Source organism: Copadichromis virginalis, linkage group LG7 (assembly GCF_057382275.1).
Source record: "Copadichromis virginalis isolate Kocher_CV1m ecotype Utaka linkage group LG7, C_Virginalis_male_GT1.1, whole genome shotgun sequence".
Lineage (NCBI taxonomy): Eukaryota > Metazoa > Chordata > Actinopteri > Cichliformes > Cichlidae > Copadichromis > Copadichromis virginalis.
The window spans coordinates 70,956,563-70,984,220 of record NC_140624.1 but is presented as its reverse complement, the minus strand read 5'-3'; the positions used below and the strand labels follow the sequence as shown (position 1 = coordinate 70,984,220).

The 27,658-nt window shown below is 47.1% G+C and overlaps 1 protein-coding gene across 1 annotated transcript; it reads left to right on the top strand.

Annotated features, from left to right (window-relative positions):
- On the top strand, window positions 1–27,658 carry lamb1a (laminin, beta 1a). The gene is made up of 33 exons (XM_085465080.1): window positions 1–343; window positions 985–1,184; window positions 2,701–2,839; window positions 3,827–3,900; window positions 4,717–4,905; window positions 4,996–5,059; window positions 5,147–5,349; window positions 5,943–6,063; window positions 6,155–6,343; window positions 7,200–7,376; window positions 7,549–7,661; window positions 8,343–8,422; window positions 8,515–8,650; window positions 8,839–8,997; window positions 9,196–9,323; window positions 9,543–9,663; window positions 9,811–10,012; window positions 10,568–10,711; window positions 10,817–11,048; window positions 11,129–11,292; window positions 15,859–16,083; window positions 16,171–16,385; window positions 16,551–16,647; window positions 17,526–17,895; window positions 21,571–21,755; window positions 21,879–22,120; window positions 22,236–22,445; window positions 22,523–22,667; window positions 23,856–24,063; window positions 26,678–26,819; window positions 26,914–27,090; window positions 27,166–27,325; window positions 27,403–27,658. The coding sequence occupies exons 1-33, from the start codon at window positions 313–315 to the stop codon at window positions 27,540–27,542; spliced, it is 5,382 nt and encodes a 1,793-aa protein (XP_085321206.1). The 5' UTR covers window positions 1–312; the 3' UTR covers window positions 27,543–27,658.

Genomic DNA, 27,658 nt, shown 5'->3' with positions numbered 1-27,658 from the left:
TTAAGATGAAAAAAACTTTTTATATGTTTCAAACAGCTGCAGAGACACCAATCAATCAGTCAAATAACGGCAATTAACGATGAGGAGGGCTAACAGCTGTTTACTCTGTGTGTGTGTTGGAATCACTTTATTCTGCTCCAACAGTTTGAACTCTTTAGTTCTTGGTGTTTTTCTTGCTGCGAGCACAACCACGTTACTCCGGCCGGATGTTTTAATTTGAAAGTCAGCCGGTCTGTTCGGAGGAGGAGTTTGAGGGGAGCTAAGGAGGTCCGAGGAGGTCCGGGGGGTCTTCAGACTGTGAGGATTTGCAGCATGTTTCAGCTTCAGCTCGCGCTGCTGCTCGGTAAGTTAAATAAAGTTGAACTTTTCCAATTTCAAACTTTCCTTAAACACGTCAGGGTTTGATTTCAAACATCCAGAGTTGTATCTTCGTGTTTCTTTGTTGAAAATTACAAAATGCTGCTGCTTCCTCTCAGCCGCTCGTTTCATTCATGATGAAATAATCTAACATGAAAATAAGTGTTAGACACTTCGGGAAACTTTCAGAATAAAATGGGCTCGGAGGGCTTTTGTAATGAGTTCTAGTGGAATAATCTTTAGGAATTTGTCCACATGTTTGATGTGTAAAAGAATTCAGAAGCTGATGATCATGAAACTCAAAGCAAACGCACACATTTTGTCAATGTGTGATAAATAAAGTTTAGTTGAAATCTGTGCAGTTTGTTTGTAACATGTGACTTTAAACATGTTTGGTCCTCTCAGAGATCAGCTTAGTGATGATCAGTAATCTGCAGATAGTCACTCGTGAAGGTTTGACTCACTGATTTTTCTCTCCTCATGATGTCCTCCAGAATACAAGCCCAGGAGAAGCAGCTCTGAGTTTAGTTTCCAATCAGCTGCGCTTTGTCTCTTTAATCAATAAATGTGGGCGGGGCTTCGTTAATCCTGCGCTCAGATTTTTACCATTAAAGCTTTTTCTCTCAGGTCTGCAGGTGTTTACCTGTGCTCAGGAGGGTGGGGCCGCGGACGACATCAGCCAACCCGAGCTCAGTGATGTGTGCACTGAAGGCAGCTGTTACCCAGCAACAGGAGACCTTCTGATTGGCCGAGCCCATCAGTTGTCATCCACCTCCACCTGTGGAATGAACCGACCCGAACCATTCTGTATCGTCAGCCACCTGCAGGTAAATTTAATGGTTAACAAGATCATGACTGAAGGTCTCAGAGAGAAAAGTCCAGAGAGACCCAAGAAGAACACAACTGGGCACCAAACATCTTATAAAAGGAGGTAAAGGCAACACAGGGGGCAGCTGTGGTTAAAGGGGCACATCGCCCAGCAGACTCCGCCCCCAGGCTCGGCCTCTCCGTGCGCCTCCATGCTGCATGCCGGAGTGTACCAGTCTATTTAGCTCAACAATCAGGAACTCATCACTGCTTAGTCTTTAGCTTCTTTCAGAAATACTGAAAGTACTGTAACTTAAAAACTGAGACAAGTCGTTGGTGACCTCTGACCTCTAATAAGATCCTATATGAAGGATTCAGGATGAATTTTCCATCGAAGTCCAAAGAATGGGACATTTATGCTATGAGTGCTCAGGTAGTCTTCATACATGGATGAAGTGTAAGCGATCACTTCAGATGTCTTTATCGGATTAAACGTTAGGTGGTCTAATTAGGTCTGAGTATCGCTAAGAGTTCAGTGCAGCGCTTTTATCAGGGGCGTTTCAGTACCGGAAACGCAAGCGACGTTACCGGAGAATCCAGTATCATCAGACAAACTCAGCCATCCGGTTTAAACGACCTTCAGCTCAGTCCCACTCCGTGTGTGTGTTACAGTCTGAAGTGTTTCCTGTGCAAAATGAGCTCCCTATAAGGAAACCATGAGCGCTGGCTGCAGACAGATGTTTGTCCAGATGTTCCTGTGGAGAAAACACAGCAAACTCAAAGGTCACGCTGTTTTCATCCAATCAAAAGTCAATAAACCACACAGGCTGATTGTAAACATCAGGTTTTAATGTTTGAGGCAAATGTGTGTGGACATGTGTCATCCGTAGCTAATAACAGCGTGTTCGCTCCGAGTCGCCTACATTCTTCCGTCATGTGACTTTGATTATACATCCTCTAATTCCTTCCTTTCATTCAGTCCTTCGTCCCAGATCCTCGCTCTGTGGTTGCTGCTTGAACATCAAAACTATAAAATGTATTGGTTGTTTTTATAATTCTGTCCAGAGGCAGCAGAGAAACAGGGACGCTTCAGTTCTCAGTCGGACTTGATGTGTCTGTTAGTGCTCCTCTATGTAAGAGCGGCGTGCAGCTTTTTGTCTTGAGTGGCTAGTAACACTGTTTCACTGTAAAAGCCCTCATCTGCCCCCCTTTGTAACCTCTGCACTGCATCGCTCGGGTTTGGTTTCCCCCCTGAGAGAAGCTGAAACACGTTGGGCTGTCCGGGAATCAAGCAACTTTCTGACATCTCTTAATGACTGAGACGTTCCCGGAAGGAAGTTTTCCAAAGTTTTGTCACTAACTCTAAAAACAAAACCAGTGAGAAGCTTGCATTATTTCAGGTGAAGTCAGACTTTTCTTATGTGGGAAGTTTGTGGTCAGAAAGTTTCCTCTTATCTGCAGTAACTTACGGCACTGAGGAATCCGAGGAATTCACCTCCTGTTAACCTTTTCCTCCCCCTCTGTCTCATAAACCAGGAGGAGAAGAAGTGCTTTGTGTGCGACTCGTCAGAGCCCTACAACGAGCTGGCCAATCGCACCGACAGCCATCGCATCGAGAACGTCGTCACTACGTTTGCCCCAAACAGACTGAAGACCTGGTGGCAGACTGAGAATGGTGAGGAAGAACATTCAGAGAGGCCAAAGGTCAGACGTGTCGTTACAGGTTTAAAGACTGAGAGCTGCAGACAGGTTTTCACTGTCAGAAGAAAAGATGTTTGTGGCTAGGCTGTGTTTTATCACCCTCTATCCTCCACTCCTCCATGATTACAGGTTCTCAGGTTGTGGGGCGGGTCCCTGCTGGAGGCCATGTAGTTATTCCCAGGGGTGGGGGATGTTCAGCTTTAAAAAGCCCCGCAGTGAGGAGGCAAACAGCCGACCTGCCATTTGTCCAGGTTCATCAAACAGATAGTTTAGTTTTACTGCAGAACAAACCTCTTACAGGTTCATACAACACATTGTGCTCTTCACCACAAACCCAGTGTGGTAAAGTAACGCTAGCCAGGCAGCTTCATGTCTTTGTTAATTTTCCATTACTCGCTGTATCTGTAAGTCTGCGTTGATTGGCTGATGGTAGGTGCTGTGAGCTTGTATTGTTGCCTCGGCCGAGCTCTGCTGCCCAGATGAACTCGCTGTTCCCGTGATGAATCAGAATCAGAATACTTTATTGATCCCTGGGGGAAATTATTTTTTGTTACAGTGCTCCATTTTAAACCAACAAGAGCGAGTGCGTCTGCGCCGCGGTGTTTTGTGCAGAACCAGGTACTCGCTGCAGTGTTTGAGCTGTGGACTCCTTTATGGTGTCATCCTCTGACAGTGGGCATGTTAACACAGATGATCTGCTGTTACCTTTGGTCGTCACTCTTTGGAGTCCTGTTGTCCAATATAAAGCACCTTGAGGCGACTGTTGTTGTGATTTGGCGCTATATAAATACAACTGAATTGAACTGTTGGTTCTTGGACACAGATTTAGTTCTTTTCTCAGGTCCGATCATGTTAATGTGCAGCGACTGCAGCGTGTTGTTGATTTCTGGGCTCTTTAACCGATGTGGCGCACAGAGTCTGATCTACAGAGTGTTGGTAACTGATGATCTGTTGTCTGTAGGTGTGGAGAACGTCACCATCCAGCTCAACCTAGAGGCTGAGTTTCACTTCACGCATCTCATCATGACCTTCAAGGTGAGTTCTACACATGCAGCAGGGGATTCTGGGTAGTTGACAGGTGATTCTGGTCTCTATTAATCTGAAGAACCAGGTGCACACAGTGATTGAGGAGTTGTTGTGTATTGAAAGGACATAGCAAGTACTCCATAATGGGAAGGGTTACGACCAGGGCTGGACTGGTCGGGCATTACACAATGCAACTGTCTTCTCCCATACCTTTGCTGTGTGCTCACGTAGCTTGTAGAAAAAGTTTAGTGTGGAAGAAAGTGGAGCTGAAAGTCTGAGAAAACAATAAAATAATGAATTAAAGTGAAATTACTAACATGTTAGCTGCTGCACCGTGAACAGCAGTACCAGTAACAGCCAGTAACCAGACCTCACAATCACAGGAGGCTACAGCTGCACCAGCTGAGGAGAAGTGAGGAAGAGGAGGTGAACATGGTAAGAAAACAGATGGAGGGAATCGGGAAGACAGAGATTCAAGGATTCAGGCTGCTTTGACCATGAGTCACTACAAGCAGCTTAAGTGTAGACTTTAATTATTGTCACATGCTGCAGTGCAACTAAGGACAACAACACCTGCACCAACCTGATTATGTATCAATAATCTGAAATCAAACAGAATGAAATGTTTGCATATGACGCCTCTGGTAGAGGACTGAGCTTGAAGGATAAATCCTGCCCACAGCGCCAGAGGGGAAATCTAATTGGGCTTTTGTCAGTGATCATGGTGCATAAACCAGATTTGTGCAGTCCAGCCCGGGTCTTCACCACGCCATCATCCTCACCACACGATCCTCAGTTTGCCCACTTTTGTTTTTATTTCCTCAGACCTTTCGACCTGCTGCCATGGTGATTGAGCGGTCAGCTGACTTCGGGAAGACGTGGCAGGTTTACCGTTACTTTGCTTATGACTGCGAGTCGTCCTTCCCGTCCGTTTACCGGGGTCCAATGAGAAAGGTTGACGATGTCATCTGTGACTCGCGTTACTCTGACATTGAGCCATCCACTGAAGGAGAGGTACATCTGCTGCTCCTGCTTCTGTGAATAATACTAACATCAGTATTATTCACACTGCTGCGGGTAATGCTGTTTGTTTTGTTTCCTCAGGTGATTTTCAGAGTTTTGGATCCAGCATTCAGGATCGATGACCCCTACAGTCCCCGAATCCAGAGTACGTCTCCTTCTCTGCGTCACGGAGACTGAATAAGCGTAGGGGTGTTAACCAGTTATTGATGAATTTTACTGGTTCTTTGTTTAGACATGCTGAAAATCACCAACTTGAGGGTGAAGTTCACCAAACTCCACACACTTGGAGACAACCTTCTGGACTCTCGTATGGAGATCAAAGAGAAGTACTACTACGCCATCTATGACATGGTGGTCCGAGGAAACTGCTTCTGCTACGGACACGCCTCTGAGTGCGCCCCCGTCGAGGGAGCTGGGCAGATAACAGAGGGCATGGTGAGGACAATTACGGACTGTATTTATATGGCCACGTTGCTATGACGACAGCCATGCGCATTAGGAGGTACCCGATTGTAACAGGAAGCCCAGTTGGTCTGAGTGGGTGCTAATGGGAAAGTGGCTCCAGGGAGCGTCACGCAGATACCTGCCAATTAGTGTCTGTAACATCCAATCAAATCAGGGACTCTAATTAGCTGAGGTGAGGCCTAGCAGACACCTAGCAGCTACGTCCACCTGTGAGTCAAAGAGGCCACGCCCCTAGTAATCAACACTTTAAGCTTAAAGCAGTTTAAACATGTGAGCAAACAGCATATCAAGTTGTAAACATGCTGACTTCTGCTGTGAAATTCAACATGGCAGTCTGTGGGGACCAAAGTGTAGGCTTTGTGCTTTGGCGTCGTTGTTCTTTCATAAGCAGCTGAGCCGGTGGTGAAAGTAAACCATCACCAGCGTAGAAAAATATAAAATCACACAGACACTGGAAGAAACGGTGCAACAGGCAACTGACTACATGTACAAAAAACCCCAAACCCAGCTTATGACCAGTAATGTAAGCGAACGCTGATTGATTATTTGTGACTGTGTTTCAGGTTCATGGTCACTGCTTATGTAACCACAACACTAAAGGTCTGAACTGTGAACAGTGCCAGGACTTCTACCACGACCTCCCCTGGAGACCCGCAGAGGGACGCAACACCAACGCCTGCAAGAGTGAGTCTGCACCGGTCCATACTGGGCAGGGCCCATAATCACTACTGGGAGTAGTTTAACTGTCCCCCTTCTTCTTCTGTGGTGTCCTCAGAGTGTAACTGTAACCAGCACTCGGACTCGTGTCACTTTGACGGGGCAGTCTTTGCGGCTTCGGGAAACGTGAGCGGAGGAGTTTGTGACGACTGTGAGCACAACACAGCTGGAAACAACTGTGAGCAGTGCAAACCGTTTTACTACCAGCATCCAGAGAGTGACATCAGAGACACCAACATCTGCCAGCGTGAGTTCATGGCCACTTTGACTCTTTTTTTTAGTGTCAGAGTTTGTAAACCGTTATTTTACTGGTGCCAGGCTAAAAGTTAAAAGCATCTACCCAAAACTTCCATCGAGGTTGTTTTTTATGGCTCTTTTGATCATCTTCTTTGTTCTTTGAGGACTTTTTGTCCTCAATCTTTGCTTTCACATCAACAAAGAATTGTTGGCTGTTTTCTGAGGAAGTTCACGTTTCATGATGACACAGGCAGACGCGGATAGGAGGTTGTTTTGTCAACAGGAAGTAGATTAAAGGCTGGATCTCAGACTAAACATGGAGGTGGGTTTTTGATGTGACACATGAAGGTTTGTGGTTTCCCTCAGGCTCAGACCTGCCCTCCTCACAGAGGATCAGTTCAACTTAGCTCGCACATCCCTCTCTGAGGGCTGAATAAGCAGCACCTTCTGTTATTACTGCCACTGCATTTCTTTAAAGTAGCAAAGGATTGTGGGTGATGTGACTTCAACGTTGTAGAGAGTTAAAATGTGCTCCAGAGATCAAAGATGGAGGCGGGAGTTTAATTTCCAGGATAGAAACGAATCTTATTTTGGGTCAAAGTCAGAAACGTTCACGGTTTTTATGATGATGTCATTCCACGGCACTTATATGTCCATCATTTAACTTATTGAATTATAAAATGCTTCAACATATCAGAGAGGTGCCTGCGTCTGGGCTGGTGGTGGCGCTGTAGAGAAGCTCACAGTGTGTGAATCATGTCCTCACCTGTCTGTGGATCCGTGTCAGTCTCACACCTAAACACGCCCTGTTGGCAAAATTGCTCCTGTGGTTCTGGTTAAGCTGGCTAAACGTCCTGTTTCTGCAGCCTGTGACTGCGACCCCGTGGGCTCTCTGAACGGAGGACTCTGTGACGGCACGACGGACTTCCGAGCCGGGCTGATCGCCGGTCAGTGCCGCTGTAAAGCCAACGTGGAGGGAGAACGCTGCGAGCGCTGCAAGCCGGCGCATTTCGGGCTGAGCGATGAGCCTGAAGGCTGCAAAGGTACAAAACGTAACGAAACACCTGCAGGACCAGCTGATACCAGATTACTCCCACACAGACACCTCACGCTGTAAAGCACCTCGAGGGGGCGTGGCTGGGACTTAACATTGTTGTTATGAATGAAGCTGCGTTGCCTTGGTGATGTACTTTTGTGTGTTACTGTGTTGGACAGCGTGTACCTGCAGTCCTCTGGGAACTCTACCTGGAGGAAACCCCTGTGACAGAGAAACAGGAAGTTGTTTCTGCAAACGTCTGGTGACCGGGCGAGACTGTGACCAGTGTGTGGTGAGAAACCCATTCAGACCATTCATTCTGGTTAGACTGGAGTCAGACCAGCAGCAGAAGGAACATTCGTGTCGTCTCACACCTCACTCTCAGCTCCCGTCTCTGTAAGGCTGCGCTGTTTTCTGATTGGCTGGTTTTCACGAGTTGAATCTGTTGCAGGGGCAAACGGGATCTCTTCTAAAGAAAGATCCCGTTCACACTGCAGTGAGTGCGACAGGATGAAGAAGGACCAGTTCATATTAAACAAAGCTCCCAGTATGTCATACAGAGCTGCTCCAGTCCAGTTAGAGGATAACCAGTTCACACCAGCAACAAAAGTCTTTAAAGGCGGCTGGCTTTGGGAGGGACGTTTAATGCTGCAGAGCCTTTGTTGTGGAGCCACATTCATGCTCTCCATGAAGTCATCGGGTTAATGTTTGCTTTTGGCTCTCTGCTGTTAGTCAGCCTGAGCTTTGAGCTCTCAGACATTTACCCCGACGTAAACAGAAGACACATGTCAGGACGTGAGGCGCGCGCGCACACTCACGCGCGCACACACACACACACACACACACACACACACACACACACACACACACACACACACTCTGTAAGATCAGTCTTGTTTAATGAGATTTATGCAAAACACACTATACATCACATTAGTGCAGAGAGATGACTGTAAACAGTGTGTGTGTCCAGCCTGAACACTGGGGTCTCAGTAACGACATGGACGGCTGCAGACCATGTGACTGCGACCTCGGAGGCGCCATCAACAATCAGTGAGTTAGGTATTATGTCACATTTGCTCCGTCGGGAGTTGAACCAACAATTTTATTTTGTTGTGATGTTTGTATTTCCTGTCTGCGTGCAGGTGTGATCACGTGACCGGTCAGTGCATCTGCAGAGATCACATGTTCAGCCGCCGCTGCGATCAGGTGGAGTCTGGATTCTACTTCATTGCTCTGGATCACTACACCTACGAGGCTGAGGATGCAAAGTTTGGACCTGTGAGTGTCCTTTCAGTGTCTGACCTTACTCTGGGTTACAGGGCGGCTGTTACAGGTGGACCTGCAGTCTGTGAGGATTAGTTTCTCCTCCTGCTGGCTCGCACATTTCATCTCCATGTCAGTTCAGCAGGATTATGTGAGGTGTTGAGGGTATTCATCAGCTTTGTGTCTGCATCTCATCTCTTTAGGGAGTGACGGTGGTCCAGAGGCCACACCCTCAGGACCGTAGTCCCACTTGGACAGGCATCGGGCTAGCCAACGTACCAGAGGGGGCCTTCTTGGAGTTCACTGTAGACAACGTCCCTCACTCAATGGAATATGACATCCTGATCCGCTACGAACCGCAGGTGTGAGTCTGCCATTGAACGTGTGCGTCGTCATGTCCCGAATCAGTGGGAGAATTTTGGCACTTATCTCGTTGTTGTAGCCTTTGTTGACCAGGGTACCTGCCTCATCTGTTAGCCTGAAAAAGAAGATAAACGTGCACGCGCCTGCTTATTTATGTGCATAGAGGTAACATCTCTGTGTGTCTGTCGGCTCTGCAGCTGCCGGACGTGTGGGAGGAGGTTCTGATGACGGTGATGAGACCCGGACCGATCCAGCCGGACAGCCGCTGCATCAACACGGTGCCCGACGACGACAACCAGATGATCTCGCTTCACCCAAGTTCACGGTCAGGAGAGAAGTTTCTAAATCATGACAAGTTTTCGACAAGAACCCGGTCGAAGTGTGAAATATAAGAGCACCGACTAGTTCCTGCAAGCCTTATCCCTTCTTCACCCAGCTGATCTCAGCCCATCATCCTGTCACGCTGACCCTCTGCGTGGCCTTTGTCTATCTGCTTATCTCGCCTTGCTGGGGTTTCAGTATCTAACCCGATCTCTCCCTACAGGTACGTGGTTCTTCCCAGACCGGTTTGTTTTGAATCAGGTCTGAACTACACCATCCGCCTCAGCCTGCCACTGTACGCTACCTTTGGGGATGTCCAGGTTCCATATACGCTGATCGACTCGGTGAGCGTGCTTAGATCTTCTACTTCAGGAAGTAGAGCGTGAAGTCAGTCAGTTTCTTCAGTGCAGACCAAAACCACATTCAGCCAGCCTGGTTACAGAAAGTGAAACATGCTCATTCCTGACCTGGTTATTTGGGATTTTTCTCAGATCGTGCTGATGCCTCACTGTAAGAACTTGGAGATATTCACAGGCTCAGAGGGCGGGGACTCGGGCGGGAATGTCGCCTGGGAGACTTTCCAGCGTTATCGGTGCTTGGAGAACAGCCAGAGTGTCGTCAAGACGCCGATAACTGACATCTGCAGAAACTTCATCTTCAGCATCTCCGCCATGTTGCACCAGGGAGCTAAAGGTAGCACAGCTTAGCACTGTGATTTCACTTTAATAACCTCGCTTCCTGGCTGGAGTTTAAAAGAAAAGGGCTGCTTGTGAGACACTCAGGGCTTAGAGCTCAGGGCAGTGTCTGTATTTATGGTGACTTTGGAGGGGTTGGGGTTTCCTCACGGAAACAAACCTCCCGGAAGAATCAGAGAGAGTCAGAAAGAGAAGGGGAAAATATTTCTGCTGTCCAACTCTGGACAGGAAGGACTCCAGGAAGGAGGAACCAGAATCAGATTCAGAGAACCTTCCAAACATTGAAGTTTAAAATCTGAAACAAAAACCTCTTCCTCATTCCAACGCCAACCTTTGATCCCTCACATCTTTATCCCCTTCCCCTCCTCCCCTGCTTCACGTTAATCTCTGTCACTCATCCTCTCACCATCGCCTTAGGCTTCACTTCCTCAACAGGACCCGGCAGGTTCCTCCTCCTCCTCCGCATTCCTTGCGGTCATAAATCTATTGTCACTGAGGCTTTAGCGTCTTCTCGTTATTCTGACGTGTCTCCTTGTCTGATGCCATTTCCCAGAATGCCAGTGTGACCCTCAGGGCTCGCTCAGCACCGTGTGCGACCCCCACGGCGGGCAGTGTGAGTGCCGCCCCAACGTGGTCGGCAGGAACTGTGACAGGTGTTCTCCGTCCACGTTTCAGTTTGGACCCAACGGCTGCCGAGGTCAAAACCACCTCCATCTATAATCAATGAAAAATCTGTTTACAGTCAGCGCTGAAGCTTTACTGACGCTGACCTCTGTGTGACCTCGTCGTGCGTGTCTTTCAGCGTGTGGGTGCGACCCTCAGGGTTCTCTCAGTGTGTTCTGCGATCAGTTGACCGGACAGTGTTCCTGCGTTCCGGGTGCGTACGGTCGGCAGTGCGACCGCTGTCTGCCGGGTCACTGGGGTTTCCCCGCCTGCCGCCCCTGCTTCTGTAACGGTCATGCCGATGTCTGCGACCCCGACAGTGGCCACTGCATCGATTGCAGGGACCACACGACGGGACGCGCCTGCGACAGGTAACTTACCCACCGTCCGTCAGCCAATCGCCATTGGGTTTATTTAGCAGGATGATGCCATCGGTGCTCTTGTCTTTCAGATGTCTGGATGGTTACTATGGTGACCCAGCACTGGGGTCAGGTGACCACTGTCGTCCCTGCATGTGTCCCGACGGCCCCGGCAGCCCGCGGCAGTTTGCAGGAAGTTGTTACCGCAGCGATGACTCTCAGCAGGTCACCTGTGTCTGCAACACAGGATACAAAGGTGAAAACTTTATTTACACAGACGCTGACACAGAGGTAAGACCTCATCACAGATATTTAGATGCAGATGCTTTGTTGGTCGCAGCGTCAGTCCAGCTGCCATGTTGGCCTGGTTGAGGCGGGGATTCTGGTGCGCATCTGTTAAAATCATTGAAAAGCACGCCAACACAACAGCTGTTTCAGTCTACTGACGACAGCATCGGCAGTATTTCTGATACTTTATCGTCAGTGTAAAATTCAATTCAATTCAATTTTATTTATATAGCGCCAAATCACAACAAAAGTCGCCTCAAGGCGCTTCATAGATACAGAGAAAAACCCAACAATCATATGACCCCCTATGAGCAGCACTTTGGCGACAGTGGGAAGGAAAAACTCCCTTTTAACAGGAAGAAACCTCCGGCAGAACCAGGCTCAGGGAGGGGCGGGGCCATCTGCTGTGATTGGTTGGGGTGAGAGAAGGAAGACAGGATAAAGACATGCTGTGGAAGAGAGACAGAGGTTAATAACAGATATGATTCAATGCAGAGAGGTCTGTTAACACATAGTGAGTGAGAAAGGTGACTGGAAAGGAAAAACTCAATGCATCATGGGAATCCCCCGGCAGCCTACATCTATTGCAGCATAACTAAGGGAGGATTCAGGGTCACCTGGTCCAGCCCTAACTATATGCTTTAGCAAAAAGGAAAGTTTGAAGCCTAATCTTGAAAGTAGAGATAGTGTCTGTCTCCTGAATCCAAACTGGAAGCTGGTTCCACAGAAGAGGGGCCTGAAAACTGAAGGCTCTCCCTCCCATTCTACTTTTAAATACTCTAGGAACAACAAGTAGGCCTGCAGAGCGAGAGCGAAGTGCTCTAATAGGGTGATATGGTACTACAAGGTCATTAAGATAAGATGGGGCCTGATTATTTAAGACCTTGTATGTGAGGAGCAGGATTTTGAATTCTGGATTTAACAGGAAGCCAAAACAGGAGAAATCTGCTCTCTCTTTCTAGTCCCTGTCAGGACTCTTGCTGCAGCATTTTGGATCAGCTGAAGGCTTTTCAGTGAGTTTTTTGGACATCCTGATAATAATGAATTACAGTCGTCCAGCCTGGAAGTAATAAATGCATGAACTAGTTTTTCAGCGTCACACTGAGACAGGATATTTCTAATTTTAGAGATGTTGCACAAATGGAAGAACACAGTCTTACATATTTGTTTAATATGTGCGTTGAAGGACATGTCCTGGTCAAAAATGACTCCAAGGTTCCTCACAGCGTTACTGGAGGCCAAGGTAATGCCATCCAGAGGAAGAATCTGGTTAGATACCATACTTCTAAGCTTTTCAGGGCCGAGTACAATAACCTCAGTTTGATCTGAATTAAGAAGCAGAAAGTTAGCGGCCATCCAGGTCTTTATGTCTTTAAGACATTCCTGCAGTTTAACTCATTGGTGTGTGTTATCTGGCTTCATGGACAGATAGAGCTGGGTGTCATCTGCATAGCAGTGTAAATGTATGCTATGTCTTCTAATGATGCTGCCTAAGGGAAGCATGTATAATGTAAACAGAATTGGTCCTAGCACTGAGCCCTGTGGAACTCCATAATTAACCTCAGTGTGTCAAGAGGACTCTCCATTTACATGCACAAACTGGAGTCTATTAGATAGATATGATACAAACCACTGCAGCACAGTACCTGTAATACCTACAGCATGTTCTAATCGCTCTAATAGGATATTATGGTCGACAGTATCGAACGCTGCACTGAGGTCTAGCAGGACAAGCACAGAGATGAGTCCACTGTCAGAGGCCATAAGAAGATCATTTGTAACCTTCACTAAAGCTGTTTCTGTGCTGTGCTGAGCTCTGAAACCTGACTGAAACTCTTCAAATAAACCTCTGCAGATGATCTGTTAGCTGTTTGACAACTACTCTTTCAAGGATGTTTGATATGAAAGGAAGGTTGGAGATTGGCCTATAATTAGCTAAGACTGCTGGGTCTAGAAATGCTTTTTGAGTAAAGGTGTAACTACAGCTAGCTTGAAGGCCTGTGGTACATAGCCGATTATTAGAGATAGGTTGATCATATTTAAGATCGAAGAATTAATTAATGGCAGGACTTCTTTGAGCAGTTTTGTAGGAATGCTACAGTATCCAGAGTCGTACGTAGTGAGGAGGTGAAATTATTAACAAGATAATCGACCTCTGTTGGGGTAGCGTTCAGATAGCTGCTCTGCTCTGTGTTGGTACAGGGCATTGGAGATGATAACAGTGGGTGGATTATATTCTTAAACTTAGTTACAGCACTTTCAGAAAGACATCTACTTTGATAAAGTCTACTCTCCACCGCTGTGTAATCAATTATTGTAAATGTAAATGTTATCAGGAAATGATCAGACAGGAGAGGGTTTTCAGGAAACACTGTTAAATGTTCAGGTTCGATGCCATATGTTAAAACAAGATCTAGAGTGTGATTAAAGTGGTGGGTGGGCTGGGGTGGACAATGTTAAGCATCAGGCTTTCAAATGAATTAAAAGTCTGTCTTGGTCTTTCATTAATTAATAGGCTGGTGTGAAAAATTGCTGCCACACCTCCCCCTCGGCCTGTGCTTCGAGATTTCTGGTAGTTAGAATGACTCGGGGGTGTTGATTCATTTAAACTAACATAATCATCCTGCTGCAACCAGGTTTCTGTAAGGCAGAGTAAATCAATTTGTTGATCAATTATTAAGTCATGTACTAACAGAGACTTGGAGGAGAGAGACCTAATATTTAATAATCCACATTTCACTGTTTTACTCTTTGGTTCAGATGTGGATACTGTATTGTTCTTTCTTTGTGATTGTTTATGTTTAAGTTGTTTGTTGCTGGTTTTTAGTTTGTTTTTTGTCTGTTTGGGAGCTGACACAGTCTCTATGGAGATGGGTTTTTGGGGGGGTAGCAGGAGGAGAGAAGCTGCAGAGAGGCGTGTAAGACTGCAACTCTGCTTCCTGGTCCCAACTCTGGATAGTCATATTTTGGGGGGTTTAATAAATTTGTCCATATTTCTAGAAATGAGAGCTGCTCCATCCAAAGTGGGATGGATGCCGTCTCTCCTAACAAGACCAGGTTTCCTCCAGAAGGTTTGCCAATTATCTATGAAGCCCACATCGTTTCTGGGACACCACTCAGACAGCCAGCAATTTAAGGAGAACATGCGGCTAAACATGTCACTCCTGGTCTGATTGGGGAGGGGACCAGAGAAAACTACAGAGTCCGACATTGTTTTGGCAAAGTTGCACACCGATTCAATATTGATTTTAGTGACCTCCGATTGGCGTAACCGGGTGTCATTACTGCCGACGTGAATTATGATTTTACTGAATTTACGTTTACCCTTAGCCAGCAGTTTTTCCTTCAATGTCGCCTGCTCTGGCCCCTGGAAGACAATTGACTATGGTTGCCGGTGTCTCTAGCTTCACATGTCTGAGAACAGAATCACCAATTACCAGAGTTTGACCCCCGGCGGGTGCGTCGCCGAGTGGGGAAAAACTGTTAGACACATGAACGGCTTGGTGGTGTACCTGGGGCTTCTGTTTAGGACTATGTTCCTCCTCACAGTCACCCAGCCACCCTCTTTCCCCAGCTGCTTGGGGTCTGCCGGGGAACAGCTAGCGGGGCCTACGCTATCTTCGGCTGCACCAGCTACAGGGGCCTGGCTAGCTACGGGTGAATGAAGGGTGCGAAGCCGAGTCTCCAATTCAGTAATCCTGGCCTCCAGAGCTGCAAATATGCTACATTTGTTACAGATATCATTACTGCTAAAGGAGGCCGAGGAGTAACTATTTTAAATGGTAAATGGTCTGTATTTGTATAGCGCTTTACTAGTCCCTAAGGACCCCAAAGCGCTTTACATATCCAGTCATCCACCCATTCACACACTGGTGATGGCAGCTACATTGTAGCCACAGCCACCCTGGGGCGCACTGACAGAGGCGAGGCTGCCGGACACTGGCGCCACCGGGCCCTCTGACCACCACCAGTAGGCAACGGGTGAAGTGTCTTGCCCAAGGACACAACGACCGAGACTGTCCAAGCCGGGGCTCGAACCGGCAACCTTCTGATTACAAGACGAGCTGCCAACTCTTGAACCACGATCGCCCCCATTAATACCACATATATGTTATTGAAAGCACAGTACATATTTTAGCACAAACATGTCTTAACAGCCGGGGTTCCCTTAAATAAGCATGAATCTTTGGCTGCTGATTGGCTGTTAAGTTTAAAACTGTATTTAAACAAAGTCAAACCTGAGGATGAAGCTCGATGTGAGGCATGTTGTTGGTTCAGGTGATGATGTCACACCTGAGGAACGATCACCTGTTGGTCATAAATGGTGTCTAGCTCTCACCTGGGGTGGCTGTAGCTGAGGAGCAGGTCACCTGGTCTCACTCGGAGTGTGGTGGTTCGATCGCTTGCTGCCCCAGCCTGCCTCCCAAATATCCGTGGGCTAACCCCATGTTGCTCTGCGATGCGTCCAGTATGAATTGGCGTGTGATTGTTATGCTCCCTGTCTTTATAAGAACCATTTACTTGTCCTCTGCAGGTACTCGCTGTGACGAGTGCTCGCCTGCTTACTATGGAAACCCCGAGGAGGCGGGTGGGCAGTGTCAGCCGTGTCAGTGCAACAACAACATTGATATGCTGGACCCCGAATCGTGCGATGCCCGGACTGGTGAGTGTCTGCGCTGCCTGTACCACAGCGAGGGTGCCGCCTGCGAGAGCTGCACGCTGGGTTACTATGGCAATGCCCTACTCCAGGACTGCAGGAGTAAGTATGCTGGGGTTACCATGGTAACCACATTCACAGAATCAGGCGAACGATCGTCGCTGAACCTTGACGGTTGTGTACCCGCAGAGTGCGTTTGTAACCGGCTTGGCAGCGTTCCCTCCAGCTGCCCGTCCTCTGACTGTCACTGTGACCGCAGCAGTGGTCAGTGTCACTGTCTACCCAATGTGGTCGGCCAGCATTGCGACCGCTGCGCACCTGACACCTGGAATATGGCGACGGGCACCGGTTGTCAGACCTGCGACTGCGACCCCAAACACTCATACGGGACATCCTGCAATGAGGTGAGCAGCCCCTGGCGATTAACGGACCGAAAGTCCTCGAGGTGAAAACAAATGTTGTATTTCATTAAAGGTTTGTTGTGTGAGCTTTATAACCGCAGATCTGATGGAATTGTACTTCTGTGCTCCGTCAGACCACACGTCTGACTGTAGTTTATTTGTTCACAGATCAGCGGTCAGTGTTCCTGTCACACCGGCTTCGGAGGAAGAATGTGCAGCGAGTGTAAAGAACTGTTCTGGGGAGACCCTGAGATCAAATGTCACGGTAGGCTTGCCATGCCATGTGCTCGTGAGACGGCGTGATAGATGTGATGGTGTAATAAAAAATAAAGCGGACTCTTTTGAGTTGTCAGTGAAGCTCTGAGACCTGGAACAGAGTCCCGATCTGTCAGGCCCCAGGTCAGAATCCGGTTCAGAGTTTCGGTGCAGAGTCTGGGACTTGTTTCTGACTGAGATCAAACTGCAGACGCTTTTATTGTGGGATCCTTTCAGCTCCCAGCATCCTCGGCTGCTGCAGCTCAAATTAAACCCAGATGTTTTGAGGCCCAGCTTCCACAGAGATGGGACCGGTCTGTCCGTCTCAGCCTCCAGAAGTCCACAAAGACGCTTTGTTCAGTAAAGCTGAAGGTCAGGAGGAGGAGGTCTTACAGAAACAAGGAGAAGAGAGGAAGAAAAGCAGAACTGAGACAGCAGCCTGGAGGAACACAATCAGTCCCTTTGTTTGTTTTTTTTATCAGTTCACATGAGAGAGTAGCGCCCTCTGCTGGAGATGAATTAAACAGCAGTGTAGACACTGTGTTTCCTTCAGGTTCTTGAACTCGTCTCCTGTCAGAGCCTTCGGACAGAGCTCCACATCAGTCATCCAGACTAACCCTAAACCCTGTGACTCTCTGGCCTTTGAGGGCTTGCCTGGTCAGAGTGAATCAAATTTAAAAAAGCAAAAATTAGCCTTAATTTGTTGTTCCTGCAGCAGAATAAAGCTTCAGATGTTTGATTGGAGCCAAATGCTAAACACATGTTCTTAATGTGCAAACAGGAAGTCACTGTGAAACTGTGCTGGAGTCAAGCGTGTTTTTGTACTTGAGTGCGTCTCCTGTAGTCTGCCCTGCAGACTCTCATTGGTTATTGTTCTCGTCTCCTCAGCCTGTGACTGTGACCCTCGTGGGATCTCCGAGCAGCAGTGCAACAAAGTCAGCGGTCACTGCATGTGCGTGGAGGGTGTGTCCGGGCCGCGCTGCGACACTTGCGCTCGCGGATTCTCAGGAACTTTCCCCAACTGCAGCCGCTGTCACCAGTGCTTCGCCGAGTGGGACAACATCATTGGCCAGCTGACCAATCAGACACACCGCCTGGTCAACAAGGTAAACGCCCTCAAAGCTAGCGGCGTCAACGGGCCGTACAGGAAGTCCATTGAAAGCATGGAGAGGAGCGTTGCCGACATCCAGACCATCCTAGATGGGAATCCGGCATCACAACCGCTAACGGAGATCCAGGAGCTGCTGCAGGAGGCCAGGTGGGATTGCATTTATTCTGATTAATCTGTTTCTCTCAGACTCAGTCACCAAAAAGGTCAGGAACACCTTTTCTAAGTGCAGTCTGACAAATTTACACCAGAAAAACAGATACGCTGTTCGAGTGTCTGTCGACCACTCTGATGATCTCTGACCGTGCCGATGAGACCTGAACATCAGCAGAGGTGATACAAGTACAGACATTCTGTACTTAAGTAGAAGTTCAAATACTACTGTTAAAAAATACTGCAGTAAAAGGTGAAGTACTGTTTACCCTCCTTACTGTTGTCTGTTTTCATGATTTCAGACATCGCAGCTGGAATTCAATCAGTTTTCTTCTCTGACGTGAGCTAATAATCAGCTATGTACCACAGGCCTTCAAGCTGGCTGCAGTTAAACCTTTACTCAAAAAGCATCTCTAGACCCAGCAGTCTTAGCTAATTATAGGCCAACCTCCAACCTTCATATCAAACATTCTTGAAAGAGTAGTTGTCAAACAGCTAACAGATCATCTGCAGAGGAATGGCTTATTTGAAGAGTTTCAGTCAGGTTTCAGAGCTCATCACAGAAACAGCTTTAGTGAAGGTTACAAATGATCTTGTCTCACTTATATTTCCTCTGTATAACTGAGACATGGTTAAGGGCAGGTGAGTCCAGCGTTTTCACAGATCTCTTACCGGAGGACAGCTGCTTTTTAAACTCTCCTCGAATATCAGGCAGAGGACGACTAGCGGTTGATTTTAAGAAGCAGTATAAATGTAAACCACGGTCCTCATCAACATCACCTAGTAGCTTTGAACTGAGTGTGTTTGAGCTGGGTCGCTCTCACACAGAGCTCTGTGTCGTGGTTTACAGACCCCCAAATACAATCAAGACTTCTTAAACGACTTTTCTGATCTGTTGGCTGAAATTATGCCAAAATATGATCGTGTCTTTATTGGTGGGGACTTATTCACGTGTGCTGCCCCGACAAGCCAATGGCAAAGGACTTTTTAAATCTTATTGACTCTTGATCTTGTGCAACCTGTGTCTGTGCCTACACAAAAATATGGGCACACGTTGGGTCTTGTTTTAACTCAGGATTTACCTGTCTCTAACCTCTAGAGGTTTGTGACATTGTATGGTCGCATCATAAGCCTGTCTTGTTTGAGGTTTCCCTTGTACCAAAGTTAATCCTCCTCCTGTTGTTGCTCGGTTCTGTCGTATTTTGAACCCTTCCTCTGGTTTTACTCAGTCTGCCAAACCGTTTTAGATTCAGTGGCCCCCTTTAAGCTTAGGCAAGTTAAAGCCAAATCTGAACCCTGGCTGAATGAAGTGTAGGAGAGCTGAACGTAAATGGGAGGAGGATAAACTTCAGGTGTCGTACCAAATATTACATAATTACTGGAATTCGTATCAGAAACATTTTGCTGCTATTATTCAGGCAAACTGCCGTAAGCCTCATGCTTTATTTAAGACTATTGACAGGGTCCTTCATGCTCCACAGACGGTTGGTGTCGAGTCCTCTCAGGAAATTTGTGAAAACTTCCTGCACTTCTTTATTGTTAAAGTGCTATCTGCGCAGACTTCCCGGTCCGTTCTCGACCCTTCTGTCCTTAGCTCTGCTGTCTTTGACAGGTTTGAGCCCGTTTCTCACCTGAAGCCCTAAATTACTTCTCAGTAGACCCTTTGCTCAGGTGTCTTGATGAAATAAGGGCCTGCATGGCTTTGAACTTTGTACATTTTAATGAGCAGAAAACAGAAGTGATGAGGCCACTACTATAGATCTTGGTTCGCTGGCACAGTCTGTTAAACCAGTCATCACTAATCTGGGAGTTAAAATGGAGGCAGATCTTAAACTTGAAAGCCAGCTCAGAGCTGTTGTAAGATATAACTTTTTTCATTTGAGGCAATTAGCTAAAGTAAGGCCCATCTTATCGAAACGGCTTTGTGAGACAGTAGTCCACGCCTTTGTTACTTCTAGGCTGGATTATTGTAACACACTTTATTGTGGGGTTAGCGATGCATCCATTAGGCGTCTGCAGGTTGTGCAAAATGCTGCAGCACGTCTTTTGACTGGGACAAAAACGTCTGTGCACATTACCCCCATTTTAATTTCACTCCACTGGCTACCTGTACATTTTAGGACTGTTTTTAAATCCCCCCACCTGTTGGGTAACAGGCATCTCTGAAAACATTAGAGCACGTTTGGAAATATGTGATGTCTTGATGAACCGAGCAGGTATTTGAAGTTCACACAGAAACATTCTCACACGAAAATATCTTAAAAGTTTATTTTGTGACCCAGAAAGAGTAATATTTCAAACTCCGCCACGCTGTGTTCCTCCGCCACTGCCTGGTTTGAGTTTTGGACAAAATGCATTCTGGGATATTGCATTTCGTCATTTCGAGCTGATTGGAGACCAGAACAGCCAATCAGATTTTTTTGCACAAATATAACGGTGTAGAGAAAGAGTTGAGCAGAAATGTTGAGAGCGCGAGCAACACATTGCGAACAAGTGCAAACGCAAAAACTGAGCGAGAGGGGCTGTTGTGTGTGTGTGGATAACAGCAAACACTGAAATACAGTTTTTGCACGCAGCAATGAATTTTGTTCACTCAAATTTAGCTTTTCTTCGCTCAAAATAAATTTCTCCTCAAAATGCAACACTTGCACCTGCAAACTTTTTTTACGTGCGCTCAGAATAGCGGCACAAAAATAACGCCATATGCATGAAGTGTGATTTTTATCGTGGTGAAAGCAAAACTAAGACGATGTTTACGTGAAGCGTAGTTTGGATCTTCTTTTGCTGCTGGTTCGGTCAATATTGTTCGGAGAGAGATCAAACCTGCAGCTTCTGAATCGAGCGCAAAAAGGGCGTGAACACAAAGCGCGGACCCGCCAAAACATCAGAATCGGCCAGCTGTCGGCTTTCAGCCTGACCGTGTCCGTGCCGTCGGGTGAGAAAGCCGACAGCTGGCTGATTCTGATGCGTCGACGGGTCCGAGCTTTGTGTCTGTTCTCATTTACTGTTTTAGCTGTTTGGTGGTTGTTGAAATTTTGTGAGGTTTAATTCGAGATTCTGGCGTTTCGAGCAAAATAAATTAATATTTAAAAATTGATTCAGGATTTTAATGAATCGATATCACGTTATCCAAGCCAGAATCGATTTTAATCGAATAATCCACCCCTAGTGGAAGCCTATCCTTTTCCAGATTAAAAGTGAAATAATCTAGAATATTGTGTCAATTAAATTAGGTTAATATTTCAAAATATAACAAAACCTTTTTTACAAGCCAGTAAAAATATAGATGGGCCATTAGGTCATAAGAACTCTTAATTTGGGCGAATCCTCACCACCTCTCATTTAAACTACATATGTGCTCTCAATCTCATCTCCTTAAAGCTTGGGTTCTCTAAGTGTGGCCTGCGGGTCGTTAGTGGCCCGTTCAAACATTGTTTTTGGCCTGTGGACTTTGAGAACTCCTGCCAGCAGAGGGTGAGAGTCTGCTGAGCTGGTAAAGGCGTGTGGCGATCTCCGGTTAGCACTTCATCAGAGTGTTTTGGTGTTTTATGAGGAATCATTAATCTTGGTGGTCCAAAGATCCAAAGGCCGTTTGCTGAGAACACTTTTGTTGCAAGAACTCTGAGCACTAAAGCAGCTCATGCTAACCTCGGACCCGTGTTTGTCCCTCAGTGACCTGATGGGAGCCCTGAGCCACACATTGAACCTTACTGAACAGACTCTGGTCCAGGTGGAGGACTTGGACTCTGCTGCAGGAACTAAACTGGACACTGTGATGTCAGAGGCACAGAAACTGGAGGGGACAGTCCAGGAGCTCCTGGACCAGGTCGAGTTCATCAAGAACTCCGACATCAGAGGTAAAGGGTTAAAGGTCACAGGGAAACTAGGTGGGCCAAGGAGTACTAAAATAGGTAGTACAGGGATTTCAGAATTTAAATAAAGTTGCCTTCAGCTGATTTTGACTTTCTGTGTGTTGCTAGGTGCCACAGACAGCATCACTAAGTACTTCCTGCAGTCCCAGGAGGCCGAGGCCCGAGCTAACGCCTCCACCATCGACAGCGGCAGCCCGGTTGAAGCCTCTGCTGCTCTACGGCAGCTCACAGAAGACAAACTGAACCAGACCCGAGAGAAGTTCATGAAGAGACAGTCTGAGCATGCTCAAAAACTGGATGACCTGGCAGGAGAACTGCAGAGTCTGGACCTAGCAGAGCTCAGCAGCAAGGTGGGAGAGCGGCACAGGTCAGGTTGTCAGAGTTCGGTGTATTACAAACACAAACGTTTGTTAGTTTCAGTATAAACGCATGAACACTGAGTGTTGTCTGTCCTGGTTCTGCCAGACCTGTGGCAGTCCACCTTTGGGTCAAGACGCATGCGGGTCTTCTTCCTGCGGTGGTCTGGGCTGCGTGAATCCTGAGGGCAGGGCCAGGTGTGGAGGAGAAGGCTGTAGTGGTGCGGTAGCAACGGCCAACAGTGTCCTGAGGAAGGCTCGGGACTCTGAACAGGAAATTGTCCATGCCATGGAGGAAGTGGAGAAGCTGTCTAAGATGGTGGGTGTGAGCCCTGCTGCTCCGTGTTCACTCCAGGTGAACTGTGCTGGGTTTTCTCACCTGAGTTTTGTCCTCAGGTGTCAGAAGCAAAGCTACAGGCGGACAAGGCCAGGCTGAGTGCTCAGAACGTCCTGATGAAGACCAACAGGACCAAACAGAAAGTTGACCAGAGCAACGAAGAGCTGCGCAGCCTCATCAGACACATCAGAGACTTCCTCACCCGTATGTGTCACTTCCTGTTTGGTTCAAATGCCTCCGTAGTTACGGTTACATCAGTTTTCCCTGAGACAATCAGGAGAGATCATTGGAAGGAAGTGAAATTGATTCATTGGCATAAAGACTTCAGTTAAGGTATTTAGCGATTAGGTTCTGATGACCCATTGAAGCAGAGTTGCATGCAAGCTGTGACAGGGACCCCGTAGAGTCTAGACATCGGTGGTGGAGATGAAGATGGAGGCTTGGATGGAGCCTGAGCAACATGGCAGAGGGTTAGGGGGGTGGGTTGCACAAAGGTGCACTGAGACTGAAAGTAGAGTCCAGGCTGATTAGACTGCAGATGATTGGACTAGAGCGGTAACGTTGTGTCACTGTGAGAAAGTGATGTAATCGTAGATGAACCACCAAACAGCTGGACAGCAAACAGATGTGTGACTACAGATCTTCCTTATTGAACTTAACTATAAGCTTCTTTTTATGAACGCCATGTCTGATGGTGACCATTATGCTCCCCGCCCTCTTCTCCTGAATGGAACGCGTTTTTATTTCAGGAAAAACTAAATCAGTCTTAAACTGCTTTCATTTCAAAAGCAAAGATCACATTTCATGTTGAACAAACAGCCCTCTTACATAATATTAGCAGGCTTCTTACAGCCTGCTCAACCGTCACATGACATTACGGGAAAAAAATCAATCCAGGTTATAGCCGACACCTGGATCCAAAGCTGCTTCTAGTGCATGATACAACCAAAACTCCCTAGCTGATGGAAAAGCAAATCAATGTTGAGTTTTGTTCTTGTATTTCTGCAGGTCTCATAGATCCTGTTTAACAAACATGAACTCAGAAGCTCTCTGTCTGTCTGTGCAGCAGCATTAAAGGATCCTAGATCGTGTAGTGTACATGAAATCATCAGAAACTAAGCCATCTACTCTTGTGTGTCTGGGACACTCTCAGAGGCCGACGCGCTCACAGACTCGTTCCTTCGTGTCATCTGCTGCGTACGGCACATTAAAGAAACCGCTAACGAGCTGAAATTATTTCTGAAAACTGGTTTCTGGTAACTTGACAAGCTTTCAGACACGGTTGGATAGACTGAGAATAATTTCGGGTATTTATTTTCATTGATCGGAGATTAAAAGTTCTTTTTAAAGAGGCTGGCTGCAGATAAACTGACTGCATTTGTGGCACTTCAGAGGACGCTGCAGATCTTGACAGCATTGAACTTGTGGCAAACGAGGTTCTGGACATGCAGATGCCAACCACGCCGGCTCAGCTGCAGAACCTGACTGACGAGATCCGGCAGAAAGTGGGAGAACTGGGACATGTGGAAAACATCCTGCAGGAAAGTGCCGACGACATCCAGAGGGCCGACAAGCTGCTGGACGAGGCTCGCCGAGCCAGGTGAGATTTACCTGTCCATCAGTAATGTTTGCCTGGTTTGCTTCAGCTTCAGGGGATGATATCTTACAAGTTCTCCAGACGGAAATCTGTCTTTCTTTCAGAAGGGATGAATGCTGTTGCAGCTCAACAGGATGCTTTTGGTAGCCAGTAATAAGCTTCTGTCTGATATCTGAATTCATTCGTTCATAGTTTGTCTTCCTGGCACGGACCCAGCCTTTAAGTATACTCCACAAACTGATCCTGTTCTTGAATATCTTACCCATTTTGCTCTCTTCTGTGACAACTTGGATCTTCTTCCAGACCTCTGCAAATCAGTTGCATATCGGAAAAACTCGTGCTTGCGTACACTTGTTTCAAATTATTGTCTTGAAATATGCTGTTATTTTCTGTTTGTTTTTGGTAGTGTTTGCATGTAACCCATTCGTGTCTGTGATGAGTGAATGGATGAACCTTCTGCCCACAGCTGTACGCGTTTCTCTGCTCACACACAGCTACATTTGCTTTCCTTCCTTTAACCAGCGGCTTCTGAGATGAAGAATCTCTTCTGTGTCAATGCCCTGAGTGGACACGTGTAAGAGTGGCCGAGCTGGGTTCAAGCCAGGAGACCCTGTGAGGCAGCGGTGCTAACCACTGAGCTACTTCACTGTGGCCAGTTTGGATTCAGGAGACAGACACTATCTCAAGATTAGGCTTCAAACTTTCCTTTTTGCTAAAGCATATAGTTAGGGCTGGACCAGGTGACCCTGAATCCTCCCTTAGTTATGCTGCAATAGACGTAGGCTGCCGGGGATTCCCATGATGCATTGAGTTTTTCCTTTCCAGTCACCTTTCTCACTCACTATGTGCTAACAGACCTCTCTGCATTGAATCATATCTGTTATTAACCTCTGTCTCTCTTCCACAGCATGTCTTTATCCTGTCTTCCTTCTCTCACCCCAACCAATCACAGCAGATGGCCCCGCCCCTCCCTGAGCCTGGTTCTGCCGGAGGTTTCTTCCTGTTAAAAGGGAGTTTTTCCTTCCCACTGTTGCCAAAGTGCTGCTCATAGGGGGTTATATGATTGTTGGGTTTTTCTCTGTATCTATGAAGCGCCTTGAGGCGACTTTTGTGATTTGGCGCTATATAAATAAAATTGAATTGAATTGGCTGCATTTAGCTACGTGCAGTGAATTAAAGCGACCCTGCCTACCTTCCTGTCCTGTCGGCCATGATCAGAGAGCTCCGGCTGCCTTTTTGTCAGAGTTTCTCAAAGTTTTAACAGCTGGTACAATGAATTAATGATTAATAAATATTGATAGCAGCACAGTTTGTCTTATCAATACTGCTGTACTTACTAACAGGTCAAATTTATTGATTAAAAGACCTGAACGTAGGGATGGGAATGGAGGAGAACTGGTTCCCAGTAGTCCAATTCCTTGTTCCTATCGATCACGCTTATCGGGTCTTGCAACCTCGCTACAATCAGCTGATTTCAGTTTGTGTGTCAGAGGAAAATAGTGGTGCCGTCTCCAGTGGGGACATGACTTTTATTTTTATTGCATTAAAGGATGAGAGCACGATGGTACAGTGGAGACTGCTCCAGGACAGAAACGGCTCCATTATGATGCTAACAGACTTCGGCTCTTTGCACAGACAGCATGCTAACTCTAAGCTAGCCAAGAACCCAGAATGATGCTAAAGCTGAGTGTGTGCAGACCTCAGCACCCAGAGCCTGGACTTCAACAGGGAACAAACTGTTGAGCAGTCAGGCTGCAGCCTCTGTCTGTTCATGCTTCTACAGTAGAATCACCATGACGACCGCTGTGTTCATACCTGAACACTAAGAGAAAGATGTGTGTCCTCATCAGGACAGGCTTTGTGTCTGTGTGGGGCTGAAGCCTCAGGTTTATAGTGTTAAATGATGAGTTTCAGTTTATTTTACGGAGAAACTTGAAAATAATGTAACAAATTTCTTTCTCCTGGGTGTAACTAAGTAACGTACTGCATTACTTTAAAGAAAAGTGTTCTGTGTAATATGTGCAATAATTACTTTGTTGAGTAACAGCGCTGATCACAACAAACACCTCCAACATGCACAAACATGTGACCCGCAGCAGGGGCGATCGTGGCTCAAGAGTTGGCAGTTCGTCTTCTAATTGGAAGGTTGCCGGTTTGAGCCCCGGCTCCTTGGGCAAGACACTTCACCCGTTGCCTACTGGTGGTGGTCAGAGGGCCCGCTGGCGCCAGTGTCCAGCAGCCTCCCCTCTGTCAGTGCGCCCCAGGGCGGCTGGCTACAATGTACCTTGCCATCACCGGTGTGTGGATGTGTGTGTGAATGGGCGAATGAATGTTGTGTAAAGCGCTTTGGGGTCCTTAGGGACTAAGTAAAGCACTATACAAATGCAGGCCATTTACCGCAGCAGGCAGTGTATGTGACCATTCACAGTGACTGTCCATGAGTGTAATGTCTTTGAGAGGCTGCTTAGAGATGGTGAAGCCAATGAAAATCAATAGGAATCGAATAGATAAGTGATTTTGATAATGGAACTGGAATCACTAAATTCAGATTCCCTGGCCTACCTGAAAGTTTCACCTGTCCACTGAACCTGATCAGCTGTCTTCCTGCATTCCTCAGCGAGGAGGCGCGTGATGTAAGAGACTCTGTGGAGAAAGTGAAGCGAGCACTGGAAGAAGCTCAGAGAGCTCAGACGGCTGCCAGCAGTGCTATCCAGCAGGCCACGGCCAACATCCACAACACCAGCCACCTGTTGTCCTCGGTGAGTCTCACGGTTACTGCCTGTTGACTCTGCACACGGCTATTTCCTATCAGAAACATGCAGGTAACATGTCAAATGCCCGTGTTGTGTTCAGGTGGAGTCGGAGACGGCAGATGCTGAGTTAAAGCTTTCAAATGCCACCCAGAGGCTGCAGAAGCTCGAACAGGATGTGACGCTGCTGAAGGACAAAGCTGTGAACGTTACTCTTAGTGCCAAACTGACCAATCAGGAATCAGTGAGCGTCAGAAGCACGGCAGAGGAGCTGAAGAAGGTGAGCTCACCTGTGTGATCATTAGAGGCTTTCAGGTTGGTCTGTTTCCTTTGTAAAATTAGGTGTTTGTGTTAGGAGCTGGACGGCGAGCTGAAGGAGAAGTATGCCACCGTGGAGCAGCTTATTGGTCAGAAGACGGGAGGCATGGTTGACGCCAAGAAGAGGGCACAGTCACTTCAGCAGGAAGCCAAAGAGCTGCTGCTGCAGGCCAGTGACAAGCTGCAGCTGCTGAAAGGTGACACCACACTGTACAGAAAATGTTTCAAGCTGAGCAGGCGGGACATCCCTTCATGTATGCTCTTCCCATTTCAGATTTGGAGAAGTCTTATGAAGACAACGAGCGTGCTCTGGAGCAGAAGGCAGAGCAGCTGGTGGAGCTGGAGGCAGCAGTGAAGGGGCTGCTGCAGGAGATCAGCCACAAGGTGACCGTCTACAGCACCTGTGTGTTTTAGGATCGAAGGTGACCGAACGTCTCGAAGACAAGAACTGCTCCACTTGTATTTTCTTCTATAGTTTTTACTTCCATGTTTAATCCTCGTGTTAATCTCAATAAAAAGATCAAATCAGA